This window comes from Megalobrama amblycephala, linkage group LG13 (genome assembly GCF_018812025.1).
Source record: "Megalobrama amblycephala isolate DHTTF-2021 linkage group LG13, ASM1881202v1, whole genome shotgun sequence".
NCBI classification, from domain to species: Eukaryota; Metazoa; Chordata; class Actinopteri; order Cypriniformes; family Xenocyprididae; genus Megalobrama; species Megalobrama amblycephala.
In genome coordinates this window covers 15520410-15534882 of record NC_063056.1, presented here as the reverse complement: position 1 = coordinate 15534882, position 14473 = coordinate 15520410, and the positions used below count along the sequence as shown (strand labels likewise).

The window sequence follows — 14473 nt, the reverse complement described above, 5'->3', positions numbered from 1 at the left end:
ATCAAACCAAAGCCACATTGTAGATGATACGGCATTGAGGACCCCAGGGAAATTAAGGATTACCTCTTGAAAAAGTGTCAGTTCTTGTAGCACTCACTAAACATGCAAAACAGCCTTGTTTTTGTTATTTCTCTCCACAGCGCTAACCTAAACCCTTGACATATGCCAGTCAAGCATCTCCCATGAAATCCAGGATGTAGAACAAGCAGCATCTTTGTGTATCTCCTGTTGTGTGCCTACATTGAGGGGATTCTAATTGAGACAGACAGGAAGAGGGGGAGGGGACCTTACACGGGTGTGACCACATATAGAGTTTGGAATCCAACTAGCAGGAAATAGGTTTTAAAAGGTTTAGGCAATGGATAAGATTAACACACATAAAGAACAGGTAATTTCGAACACTTATTTTGCTTTCAGTAGCGTATTGATGGAAAATAAATGTTAATTCTCTATGAAATGGTTTATTCTAAAATATTGTCACTTCAATAAGTTATATAATAATGAATTAAGAAAAACTTCAAAATAAACTTTATAATTTGTATTGTTAATATTACTTCTTATGGGGAAAAAAACTGCACTGCATATTAATATTGAAAAAAATGTTGGCTAAATTGACTTCATGTGGTGCAACCAACACGCTGAAACAGACAAAAAACATAAAACAGGAAATTATATCATAAAGAGTGTCTGACAAGGTCAATAAGTCTCTTAAAATATTAGATATTTGGCAAAAATAGTAAAATATTGTGTGGTGCGACTCCCCAACAGTATAATTATATTTATGAATTAGTAATTCATGACATTTATAAAACATGTTTTTTACATTGAAAAATAAATGTTAACATTTTAAAAATAATAATAATTAAAGGTGCCGTAGAACGTCTTTTTAAAAGATGTAAGATAAGTTTAAGGTGTCCCCTTAATGTGTCTGTGAAGTTTCAGCTCAAAATACCCCATAGATTTTTTTTATTCATTTTTTTAACTGCCTATTTTGGGGCATCATTAAATATGAGCCGATTTAGGCTGCGGCCCCTTTAAATGCTCACGCTCCCCGCCCACGGAGCTCGTGCTTGCCTTAAACAGTGCATAAACAACGTTCACACAGCTAATATAACCCTCAAATGGATCTTTACAAAGTGTTCGTCATGTAGCATGTCTAATCGCGTAAGTATGGTATTTATTTGGATGTTTACATTTGATTCTGAATGAGTTTGAGGCTGTGCTCCGTGGCTAACGGCTAATGCTACACTGTTGGAGAGATTTATAAAGAATGAAGTTGTGTGTATGAATTATACAGACTGCAAGTGTTTAATAATGAAAATAACAACAGCTCTTGTCTCAGTGAATACACTAAGAAACGATGGTAACTTTAACCACATTTAACAGTACATTAGCAACATGCTAACGAAACATTTAGAAAGACAATTCACAAATATCACTAAAAATATCATGTTATCATGGATCAAGTCATGTTATTATTGCTCCATCTGCCATTTTTCACTGTTGTCCTTGCTTGCTTACCTAATCTGATGATTCAGCTGTGCACATCCAGACGTACTGCCCTTGTCTAATGCTTGAACATGAGCTGGCATATGCAAATATTGGGGGCGTACATATTAATGATCCCGACTGTTACGTAACAGTCGGTGTTATGTTGAGATTCGCCTGTTTTCCAGAGGTCTTTTAAACAAATGAGATATATAAGAAGAAGGAAACAATGGTGTTTGAGACTCACTGTATGTCATTTCCATGTACTGAACTCTTGTTATTTAACTATGTCGAGGTAAATTCAATTTTTAATTCTAGGGCACCTTTAAGATGATGGTTACTTGATGGTTACACCGCATGACATTAGAGTCATTAAATTTAAACTTTTCTTAAAATTTGTAAAATGTTTTTCACAACCGTGCGAGTCCAATATGAATACAAAAAAAATTAACAAAATTTTTTGTTTGCTTTATCATGGTCACACCATATGTTATCGATCTTAATACTATGTAATAGGGACCAAAGCAGTTCATATTTGTAAGTTTTCCTAACAGCAACAGCATAAGTTTTTTTTTTTTTTTTTCTTTGTTGGGACTGCTTTCTCAGAAGGCTGTTTGAATTCCAGAACCTTCCGCTCCTTTTAGTTCTCAGGATATTGGCTGGTTTCAGTGGAGCGAAGCAGAAATTGATGCTGAAACCGGGAGGTTACTGTTCAAAAGCTAAGACAATAAACATGTCTCTTTCATGTGTCTATAAAGTGCTTATTTGAACAGAACAACCTTCATAATTACCTTAGATTAGTTTACATTTGGCACACACAGTCTGCATAATTTGGAATTAAACCTCCGTTGCCTGATCCCTAAATTATGTAAATACACAACATGCCAACCCATATGGTGAAGCATTTAAGCAGGTATAATTGTTTACCATCATAATTCAAAGGGACACAAAGGGGAAGGAATGTAATGTCATTTCCGTGACTTAACAGCACAGTTATGAACAGTTCGCCCTTTGCAAGAACTCATGACTGGCCGGCCAAGTGGGAGTCATAACTCACACTAATACTGACTTCCTACGAGACTCCCTCCAACACTGAGTCAACAAACCTGTGGTGTTTTCTGCGAAAAGTCAAGGATTTTCTAAATAAATAAAGCCTCTTATATAGATGAAAATTATATACCTTTTAGCGTTTTAGGAAATTTGTGGTTCCATTGCATGCTCGGAGGAAAAGAAATCCTACTGTGGAAAGCTACTCTTCATTTGCTGTACTTAAACGATCCCTGAAATAATGCAAATATGAGAATTATCTCTCTTAAGGGATCCTGTATTTCTGGGAAAAAGACTCTGATCAGAACCCCAGTCTCATGTAAAAAGCAATGACTTGTGAGCAAAACCACATATTAAATAGTATGCGCAACGCACATTACGGCAATATTACAAAATGATAGTGGGAACAGATTGTGAGTGACTCCTTTTTGAGACAGTACAGCTAATTTAAAATAATGCATTTTGAGAGGCCAACTTTTAGAAACCTACCTGTCTTCCTCAGAGGAAAGTCGTCCCGGGAGTCCTGTGGGGAGGGCAGGGAGATCTTGCAGGAGGAGGACGTGCCTCCCAAAGGAGGTGAACTTTGCTCCAGAGAGGTGTGATGGGAGGCCCTGAACAGAAAGGAGATGCAAACTGAACTCCTGAACTTACCTCACAGTCATAAATACAGCTGACAGCCATTCTGTGCTCTAGTACCATCCAACTCGAGTATCACTTTACTGATTATTAGCTAAAATCTCCTAAATGTTATTACTTTAGGAAAGTCTTCCAGTCTTGCTTTATTTATTTGATAAACTCTAAGTACATTTCACTAAATGTTAAATGTTTGTGCCATTTCTGTGCTACATCCATTTAAAATGAAAACTCTGAAACAAGCTCATTTCAAACAGCAAGTGTGAACGGTTTGTGCAGGTTACTTACGTGTACCACAGTTTGGAGCTCGGTGAGATTTTCTGGGGGACCCCATTTGACACACCGTCTTTGGTGGATTTACTCAACAGAAACTCTTGGAGTTTCTGCTTGACCTCAGTGCTGGCCACTGCACCTGTCAGACCAGGAGACGCACACAGAGAAATCATGAGTATCTTGGGGTTTAATCTAATGATATCTAGACTTAAAATGCATACAGTCAAACTGAGACATTCCTGACAGAGCTCAGCTAGGTCTCTGGTTAGAGTCACTGTAAACAGAAAGAATGTTTGCAGAGTTTGGCTTCATTTCAAGGTCAGAGAAATGATTGTATTACTGCCACTCCCAGACACAGCAGGATCAGCCTCAACTCAAACAATAGCATCTCTCCTACACATTCACCCACACGCTCTTCTCAAGAGCTTCTCAAAAGTTCAGATGCCTCTAAAGTATTATTGGCTAAATATTTTCGCGCACCTTTAAACAAATGAAGGAATATCTCCCTCTTCTGGACAGCAGGAGTGAGGCACCCTTCAAGGCTGAACTTGATTGATAATTGATAAATGAAGTTGTAATTGATCTGTTTATGGGTAAATCTTGTCAAGAACATTCAAATTCATTCATATTTACCATTAAAAATGAAAATGCTTATAGAAAAGGGAGCCTATAGAAAAAAAAGTCTATTGAAATAAACATCTAATGGTGCAATCAATCTTTTTTTGCATTCTGAGATGACAATTAAGCACATTTCCCCCAAATTTTAATTAATCTGTAATAAAGTAATGATATAATTCATCCTCCCTAATTCTATATAATATTTATACGCAAATAGTTGAACCACTAAGATTTTTAATGTTTTTAAAAGAAGTTTCGTCTGCTCACCAAGGCTACATTTATTTAATTAAAAATACAGTAAAAAACAGTAATATTGTGAAATATTATTACAATTTAAAATAACTGTGTACTATTTAAATATATTTGACAAAGTAATTTATTCCTGTGATGCAAAGCTGAATTTTCAGCATCGTTACTCCAGTCTTCAGTGTCACATGATCCTTCAGAAATCATTCTAATATGCTGATTTGCTGCTCAATAAACATTTATGATTATTTTCAATGTTGAAAACAGTTGTGTACTTTTTTTTTCAGGATTCCTTGATGAATAGAAAGTTCAATAGAACAGCATTTATCTGAAATACAAAGCTTCTGTAGCATTATACACTACCGTTCAAAAGTTTGGGGTCAGTAAGAATTTTTATTTTTATTTTTTTGAAAAGAAATTAAAGAAATTAATACTTTTATTCAGCAAGGATGCGTTAAATCAATCAAAAGTGGCAGTAAAGACATTTATAATGTTACAAAAGATTAGATTTCAGATAAACACTGTTCTTTTGAACTTTCTTTTCATCAAATAATCATGAAAAAAAATATTGTACACAAATATTTTGTACAATTGTACACATTAAATGTTTCTTTAGCAGCAGATCAGCATATTAGAATGATTTCTGAAGGATCATGTGACACTGAACACTGGAGTAATGATGCTGAAAATTCAGCTTTGCCATCACAGGAATAAATTACTTTGTGAAATATATTCAAATAGAAAACAGTTATTTTAAATTGTAATAATATTTCACAATATTACTGTTTTTTACTGTATTTTTAATTAAATAAATGTAGCCTTGGTGAGCAGACGAAACTTCTTTTAAAAACATTAAAAATCTTAGTGGTTCCAAACTTTTGGACTGTACTGTATATGAGGTCGCATTGGTCACATTTAACAACATTTTACACAATTACACACAGATATTAACTTTATCTTTCCTTCTGTCATTTTTGATGTTGTTTTTTTTTTCTAGAACTTTTACCCGCTATTATACTGTAAATTTACTTTATTTCATTTTTACATTTTTTAAAACAAACATTTTTTTTCTAAACTGACATACAGTACACTTTGCCAGCTCAGATCTAGCCGACTAGATCTAGTCGTTTTTCGATGTTATGTTGTTTTTATCAGTTTCGTCCTGTGTTATTCAAACACCTTGAACATGTAAAATACCCAGACGTCATATACATGTGTCATTTGACTTGATGACATTTCGATGTCCTTAGATACAGACAGGTTGTGGAGTGCTTGAGTGTTGTGTGGGTGATCGCGATGATGAGCTCTTACTCTCTCTGCTTCGCTCTCTGTTGCGGATGACCAGGACTTGTTGTTCACGCCGATGTCTCTCCAGTTCTCTCTCCTGACTCTGTAGCTCTAGTTTCCTCTCTTTCTCCAGCTGCTCCTGTTGTTGCTTCATGGCATGTAGTTCCTGCTGCAGCTGAGAGGCAGATTTATTACACATTTATTTATCTACAGTAGATAGTATTATTTTATTGCTTCTTGCTTTTTGTGTTGCATCAACTGTTGTGTTGTTACCTTCAAATGCTCCTGTATCTGGGCCTGGTGCTGGCGAACCAGGTTCTCGTGCTGTTTCTGGAACTCACTGATGAGTAACTGTTTCTGAATCTGCTGCTGCTTCTGAATGAGGAGCAGCTCTTGTTGAAGTTGTCTTTCCCACACAGTGGGGTCTGAAGCAGAACCCTGCATCCTGATGTCTGTACGTAAGTCTAGTGGGGAGCCTGGATCAAGAGCCAATGGAACCTCTGGCTTAATGTCCACTGAGAAAAAATGCAAGAATACAAGGATTTAGTACAGATGTCTTTGCTATGTTTTGAAGGTTTAATCATTCATAGATATTTTAACGATCAGGTATACATATGCATGACATTATTTTGATATATTATCGAACATCTGTGGTCTTATGAATTCTTAATATTTGAAAAACTTGTTTCCGTCAAATCAATGACATGTGGTGCAACCAATAAAGTCATGTGGTGCAACCAACATTCATTAGAAAAAACCTAAAACAAGATATTAAATCATAAAGGCCCATGCAGATCATCACGACTGTGTGTCGGGGGTCAAAAGCTCACTTAAAATATTAAAATATTTGGCATTTTTATGACAAAGCAAGAATGTAAAATGCCATGTGGTGCACCTCTCCCAAAATCTAATGAAATTTGTAATAAATAAATAAATAAATAAATAAATAAACTTTTTACCTTGAAAAAGAATATTTAAAAATATATAAAATATATTAATATTATTTTTTTTAAATGTCCCTTTATTTTTTATTCTTATTAAAAATGTGCTTCAGTTATGTTCTGTAAATTAATGAATAAATTAATAAATAAATAAATTTAATAAATTCCAAAAATATTATTTCTCTGTGTCATCATGGTTATAGTTTTGGTGTAGAGTGATTTTTAAAACTTTATATTTGTAGATATTAATTGTTATAGCTTGGTGTGAATTGGCCTTAAAGGGATAGTTCACCCCAAAACGAAAATTCATCATCTTCTCACCCTCAAGTTGATCCAAACCTGTATGAATTTCTTTCTTCTGCTGAACACGCACACAAAAAAAAGATATATTGAAGAATATGGGGAAACAAATCGTTGACGGGCCCCATTGACTTCCATAGTATAGGGGGGCTACTATAGAAGTCAAAGGGGACCATCCACTGTTTGGTTACAGACATTCTTCAAAATATCTTCTTTTGTGTTCAGCAGAAGAAAGATAAATGATGACAGAATTTATGCCTTTAAGCTACTGTACCAACTACATCTCAAAGTCATCAAAGTTTGGCCCCATTTGAGCTTCTCTGATACAGCATGCAGAGATACAGTAGAAACATTAAAGAAACTCTATTTTTGCAATAGTGTGAATCCCAGCCAGTATTCCCGTTCCACTGACTCCTCTGGTCTGTATGGAGACTGCAGTGCCACAGTTTGTTGTTCACATAGATAGTTGTGATGTTTGTGTCCCTGCCTCTTATTCCCCCACCGTCCTCCCTCCTTAGAGCCATCATCACACCTTCACCATTATGGAAAATTGCTGCTGTTGTCTTCAAGCTGTGCCTCATTACAAGTAATACACCGGGTATGAAAAGCAGAGGGCATCCCCAAGGCCCCAAGAACTATATATATCCAACAGACAGTGAAAATCAATAGCAAGCCTGAAACACAGAGGAGATGTTCATCATATGAGACTGTGACTCTTCTGCATGACGAAAAGCAATTACTAAGAGATGGAGTGTGCATATGTACAGAATGTGGAGAAGAAAGACAAAGAAGTTTATAGAGTAGCGGGTCAAGATTATACTTATGGTATAGTGAATTTAGGTTTCACACTGAGGGAAAGCACTCGCTGAAGTGGTGGTTACACAACTGGGAATGATGTAACAACCCAAGCCCAACACAGAAAACAATTCACTTTAAGATTAACTGAGTGAGCAAATGTCTGGAAACATGATTAAATCAAATAGTTTTCCTCTTAGTCAGCATGATGGATCGGTTGGCTAGTTTTTTAGTACATAATGTTAATGGCTGATAAACTGCACAGAATCAATAACTGAGAATATTGATTTGTTCATGGTTTCAGGTATATTTTTTTGTTCTTCCAAACCCGTATCACTCATTTCTCATTTCTTCTGTAGAACACAAGAGAAAATGATTCGAAAAATGTAAATTTATTTATTTATTTTTTATTTTATTTTTTTGGTCTGTGCTAAAAGTCAATGTTTTTGGTCCACTGTTTTTGATTATGTAGACAAAACACTTGAAAAATTCTTAAAAATTTATATTTTTTATATGTCTCAGTTTTATGATATATAGATTGAACAACACTTGTATTCAAATAAACTTAAAGGGTTAGTTCACCCAAAAATGAAAATAATGTCATTTATTACTCAAAACACTGCTTCAGGAAGCTTCGGAGCATTATGAATCAGCCTGTCGAATCAGCGATTCGGAGCACCAAAGTCACGTGATTTCAGCAGTTTGGTGGTTTGACACGCGATCCGAATCATGATTCGACACGCTGATTCATAATGCTCCGAACCTTCCTGAAGCAGTGTTTTGAAATCGTCCATCACTATATAAGTTTTAGTCTTTTTGGCGCACCTTATAATATTAATTTATTATATAATACACTTTATAATATTAATATTGAACCACTGTACTCACATGAACTGATTTAAATATGTTTTTAGTTCATTAATGGATCTTGAGAGAGGAAATGTCATTGCTGGCTATGCTGGCCTCACTGAGCCATCAGATTTCAACAAAAATATCTTAATTTGTGTTCTGAAGATTAACGAAGGTCTTATAGGTGTGAAACGGCATGAGGATGAGTAAAAAAATACATTATTTCCATTTTTGGGTGAACTAACCCTTATTTTAATTGATTTGTCCAATGTACTTGAATTGACAAAATTAAGTTATTGAAAATTTATTTAAGTTTTGGTAGTAAGTAAAACTCAAAAAAGGTTGTGCAAAGAAAAAAAAACAAAATTTAAAAAAGAGATTTTTTATAGTGCAGACATACATAAATAGAATGAAAGATAGAATGACAGATGGAACAAATGAATGAAAGAACGATAGATAGACCGACCGACAGACAGATAGGATTTCAATAAACACATTAGATGCAAGAGACTAGATTCATTAGCTATGTAACTTTAATCCTCATAAAGCTTGTTATTGGCATAACACACGACCACCTGTTCAATGCTCACATACACACACACACACACAAACACAGGCAGAGCCTTTAAACCATAATTCTAACCATGAACCAGTGTCTCTTAAGCCTAGAATATTCCCCTAATGAGTTGCCATAGCAAAGCACTTATTGTGACACGCAGCAATTTACACATTAATGGTGAAGCATTTCTATGCTTGTTGAACATAATGTTCTTCACCATCATCAAAAACGTCTGCATGCGCAATCGCTGATTATAAATAGCAACATAAAAGCAAGTGGTGCAATCTTAGACTATGACAAAACCCACACCCAATCCACCACCCAAACTGGCTGCCATGGCAACGCTGGCGACATCATAATGACTCCTCTTCCTGCAGATATTGAGCTGCGCTGTGTGGTGTCTCCTCCCCGAGAGCACCCATGGATATTATATCATCCCTTATATAAGACAGAAACATACATATACACACACACACACAAGCGCTCCCTCTTTCTGTCGAAACTGATACATGTTGGCTATGCCTGTCAGCTCCAGTTGAGCTGGAAGCAAGTGTTTGAAGTCAACTTCTGGATGTTTAGCAAAAATTCACCTTGGTTTGTTGTCGTGACGGCACTTCTTGGAAGAGAGCCGAGTTTGAAGAGACAGTTGCGGCTCTCTGTAGTGAGGCAAACAGATGACCCTAAGCATCCTGGAATGATGGGGGGAATATTAATTCTGACTTGAGAGAGCTCTTTACAAAGAGCAGCCTGTGTTCTTACAGCACTCATGGAGTCAGCCAATGAGCTTCAACAATGAGTCACAGGCATTGGGCTCGCTGCCCTAATGGAGCTAAAAATAGCCTCAGAAACACCTGCTGGCTTGGAGCGCTCGCCACGGTGATATCTCATTTATCTTATGTTTCCCTGCTTGCCCTCCCCACTAGAGTCATTAAAAAGATACACTTTGATCGACCATCCAGCCGAGCTCTCGGCAAAGAAACCTCAGGTCAACCCACTCACACCGCCCAACTCAACTGGTAGCAGGCAGTTTAGAGATTAAGAATGACCAGGTTAGACCAAATGGACCTCTGGATAACACAACTTAACCCTGTTCTAGACAGCGTGACATCATTGCGACACATTGTTGGGAAGAGAAGCTTTGACGTCATTGAAGGCCAAAGGACTTCTTCTAATGTGAACTATTATAGGTCTAAGAATGGTAACTGTAAAGAATTTCATGATTCCGGTTTTGATTCCTCATCATGGTTCTCAAATTCTTGTAATACTTTTTAGGAATAAAAATTTGGGGGAAAATAAAATTCCACTGCCAAATGAGATTAATAAATTAATAAATTTAAAACAATTCTTGCAAAAGGTGATTGTATTTATGCTTACACACACACACACAAAAAACATAAGCATAAAAAAGCTTAAAAATTAAGCATAAAAGCATAAGCATAAAAAATTCCAATCCAATAATACACCTTAATTATGCATTAAACAACAATACTAAACAAATAATTGTAATAATTAATGAGGTATATTTGAGATGAGAAAATAAAAACCAAAGAATATAGTTCTGATGTGCAGCAAAAGATTGTTGAGCTTCACAAAATAGAAAATGGCTGTAAGAAAAAAGCTAAAGCATTGAAAATCCCCATTTCCACTATCAGGGCAATAATTAAGAAGTTCAAATCAACTAAAGATGTTACAAATCTGCCTGGAAGAGGATGTGTGTCTAAATCGTCCTAATGCGTGGTGAGGAGGAAAGTTAGAGTGGGCAAAGACTCTCCAAGGATCACAGCTGGAGAATTGCAGAGATTAGTTGAGTCTTGAGTCTCAGAAAGTCAAAAAAAAAAAAATCAAACAGCACCTACATCCCCAAAAGTTGTTCGGGAGGTTTTCAAGAAAAATCCTCTGCTCTCATCCAGAAACAATCTCCAGTATATTAAGTTGTCAGACAAGACTGGAACTTCAAACGGGACCGGCTTCTGTGGTCAGATGAAACTAAAAAAAAAGAGCTTTTTGGCAGCAAACCCACCAGATGGGTTTGGTGCACACATGGATAAAAAGTACCCCATGCCCACGGTTAAATATACTGCTGGATCTTTAATGTTGTGGGCCTATTTTTCTGCTAGAGGTCCTGGACATCTTGTTCAGATACATGGTATCATGGATTCTATCAAATACCAACAGATAAAAAATCAAAACCTGACCGCTTCAGCTAGAAATCCAATAATGGGCCATGTTTGGATCTTCCATCAGGACAATGATCCAAAACAAACATCAAAACCAACACAAAAATATATCACTGAGCACAAAATGAAGCTTCTGCCATGGCCATCCCGGTCCCCTGACCTGAACCCTAAAGAAAATGAGTGGAGTGAACTGAAGACGAGAATCACCAACATGGAGCTGGAATCTGAAGGATCTGGAGAGATTCTGTATGAAGGAATGATCTCTCATCTTGTCAGGTGTTCTCCAAACTCGTCAGGCATTATAGAAGAAGACTGCAGATTTATTTTCACAGCCTTTGCTTATATTTACCAAGGGTGCCAATATTAATGGAGGGCAATGTATATATATATATAAAGAATACTTAGAGATACACATTATGTGTTTTGTCAGTAATATATATATATATATATATATATATATATATATATATATATATATATATATATATATATATATATATTACTGACAAAACACATAATGTGTATCTCTAAGTATTCTTTATATATATATATATATATATATATATATATATATATATATATATATATATTACTGACAAAACACATAATGTGTATCTCTAAGTATTCTTTATATATATATATATATATATATATATATATATATATACACACACATACATACGGGGTGCACATAAGTGGTACACAGGTGCGCATACACGGTAAAAATAAACGATGCGCACCAGATAACATAGAGGGAAGTGCTTTTGAGTACCAACATTTTTGAGGACCGGTTCACAGGGACACGTTTACTTACTGGAGTAGGATTTGTCTTCATCTCTGGTAAGATAGCAATCATGATGATAAGTTTGTTTTTTAATTATTAGGTGTGCTACGGATCGCAGTTAATCCGTGATCAATACGGATAAGGTCCAACGGTTTGACAAGCATGTGATTCGTGGATTAACTGATTAACTAAATTTAACCATCATAGAGTGAAAGTTTATCATTTGGACGTGTTTTGTCTCGCCAATTAACACATTCAAACGATTTTAAAAGCAGAAGAAGAGACGAAAATCGGGACTCGCGGGCTGTTATCTGTGCGCACAGCCTCATAACCCCGAGTGCGCGCACGCAGAGAGAGAGTCAGCGCTCGAACACTGAATTAATTCCTCTTTCGCGTTCACTTGCGCTTGAATGGTCACATACACACAAAAATATGTCAAAATACCTGTATTGGCAAGTATTCTCTCGGTTATGTCATGAGTGAACAGTTAAGAAAGAAACCGGATGTGCGTCAGTTATTCGGTCCGTGCTTTCCTTAAAGTGACAGCAGCCTTTGCTGTTGTCTGTGTCATTAATGTTAGTAAAATAAAATGAATAAAAAAAATCATCATCTACCATGTTCGAGAGAAAAGAAGATAGTGAGGAGGGCAGTCAGGAGGAAAGTGATGAGGACAATGTGTTGCGTAAAGTGTGAGTCCCAAGCAACATCTCCAGGTGCTCCCTTGAGAACCAGACCAAAAAAAGTTATATGTGCACCCCTGCATATATATACATATATATATATATATATATATATATATATATATATATATATATATATATATATATATATATATATACACTGTTACTGACAAAACACATACTGTGTATCTCTAAGTACACATTTTCATATGAACAACCAGCCAGATACTACGCCGGTTTACACTTTATTTTAAGGAGACGTTATTAAGGTGTAATTACACAATTAAGTACTAAGTAATAATAATAATTAATTTCATGTACTTACTATAGGGCTGAGGTTGGGGTTCAAGTTTGGTTTAGGGTTAGTTGCATGTAATTATCCATAATTTACTGTTATTACTATAGTAAAAATAGTAAGTGAAGTATTACCATAAGTCCAACAATATGTTTGATATACTACAAAGAACAATTCATAAGAGTAATTTGTTCAGGAATCAGACTACACTGGTTGCTCTAAATGTTTTGATTCTTTAAAAAGACTCATTCGTTTGGGAATCACACTACACCGTTTTTCCTTTGCATTTTTTGCGTACAGACGACAATGTTGTCAAAACGATCCCAGTCCACACGGATCGACAAAAACAACTAAAAACGCTGTATTATGCATGCCAGGGCAGTAGTCGGCGATGTAACTTAAAGAAACACTAGTAAGTTCCTATAGACTGAATATGTAATATACAGGCGCATGACCTCACCGTTTTCACAAATTCGCATTTTTGTAGTTTAGTTTACACGGAGACGATAACGGTATCGTTTTCAAAAGTTTGCACTTTGTTTGCCTTTTCAGGCCCCTAAAACGCCATTGTTGTGTAATTGAACAGCCAAAACGCATAAAAAGTTTGACGTTTTTAGTTGAAAATGGTGTTGTGTAAACGCCCCCTTATTCACAACAAAGACTCATAAGAGTCATTATTTTGGAAATCTGACTATGCGCTGAATGTTTTTGACTCACTAAAAAGATCCAACTCGTTAAAGTCAGTTGTTAGTAAATCAGTCTACACTGGTTGCTCTGATTGTTTTGATTCGCTACTCACTTCATTCAGGAGTCGCAGTACACTGGTCATTTCATGCTATAAATTCAATAGCGGCGTTACTGAGGCACTGCATGCACTATTCAGGAAACTTTGGCTGTGTTTTAGTACAGTATCCACATATTTATTCTTAGTACAGAAAGCATGTGTTAGACCATTAACAGAACCGAATGCAACCGGTTCAGTCATTGGATTAGGCCTATATTGATTGAATCCACTGCACTTTCATAATTTCTTGTTTAGTAAATGAAGCAACAGGTTGGATGATGAATTAAGAACGGCAATGACGTGCATGTTTCCGTCACTCTATTTTAATTGTTAACAAGGCACTTGTTGAGACTACAGTGGGATGCGGTCCATTATTGCATCACCTGACATCATCACTAAATCTATGTTATGAGACAAAACACGATCACACCTCGTGTTTTGGCCCTGAGCCTTCGCGAGAACATTATGTGTAACGAAGCCAAGAAGAGCTGTTGATGTATTAATGCCAGTTGAGCTGAAAAGAGAATCGCAAACCAGCAGTAACTGGGCTAAATATAACTGCTTTTCTGAGCACACTCTTAATATAGAGAATGTGTGAAAGACTGTCAAACGTGTGGAGCCATCTGGTAATTTTAACTCGGGCAAAAATAAGAGCACCCTGTCAAATTTATGTAAGCTATTGGGCGGCACGTTCCTAACCCCCCCACCGCAAACATT

At 36.1% G+C, this 14473-nt stretch overlaps 1 protein-coding gene across 7 annotated transcripts in view; it reads right to left on the bottom strand.

The window, feature by feature from the left end:
- The window catches only part of hdac9b (histone deacetylase 9b), a 74869-nt gene that overhangs the window by 20195 nt on the left and 40201 nt on the right, over positions 1 to 14473 (bottom strand). For 2 of the 7 annotated variants that reach the window (XM_048211631.1, XM_048211633.1), the window contains 4 exons: positions 5866 to 6107; positions 5617 to 5767; positions 3457 to 3589; positions 3025 to 3146 (listed from right to left, as the gene is read on the bottom strand). In XM_048211631.1, coding sequence (XP_048067588.1) covers positions 3025 to 3146; positions 3457 to 3589; positions 5617 to 5767; positions 5866 to 6107 — 648 coding nt within the window. Of the gene's footprint in view, positions 1 to 3024; positions 3147 to 3456; positions 3590 to 5616; positions 5768 to 5865; positions 6108 to 9626; positions 10287 to 12441; positions 12535 to 14473 lie in introns of those variants that run through there. The other 5 variants (XM_048211635.1, XM_048211629.1, XM_048211628.1 and 2 more) reach the window with 5 other exon arrangements.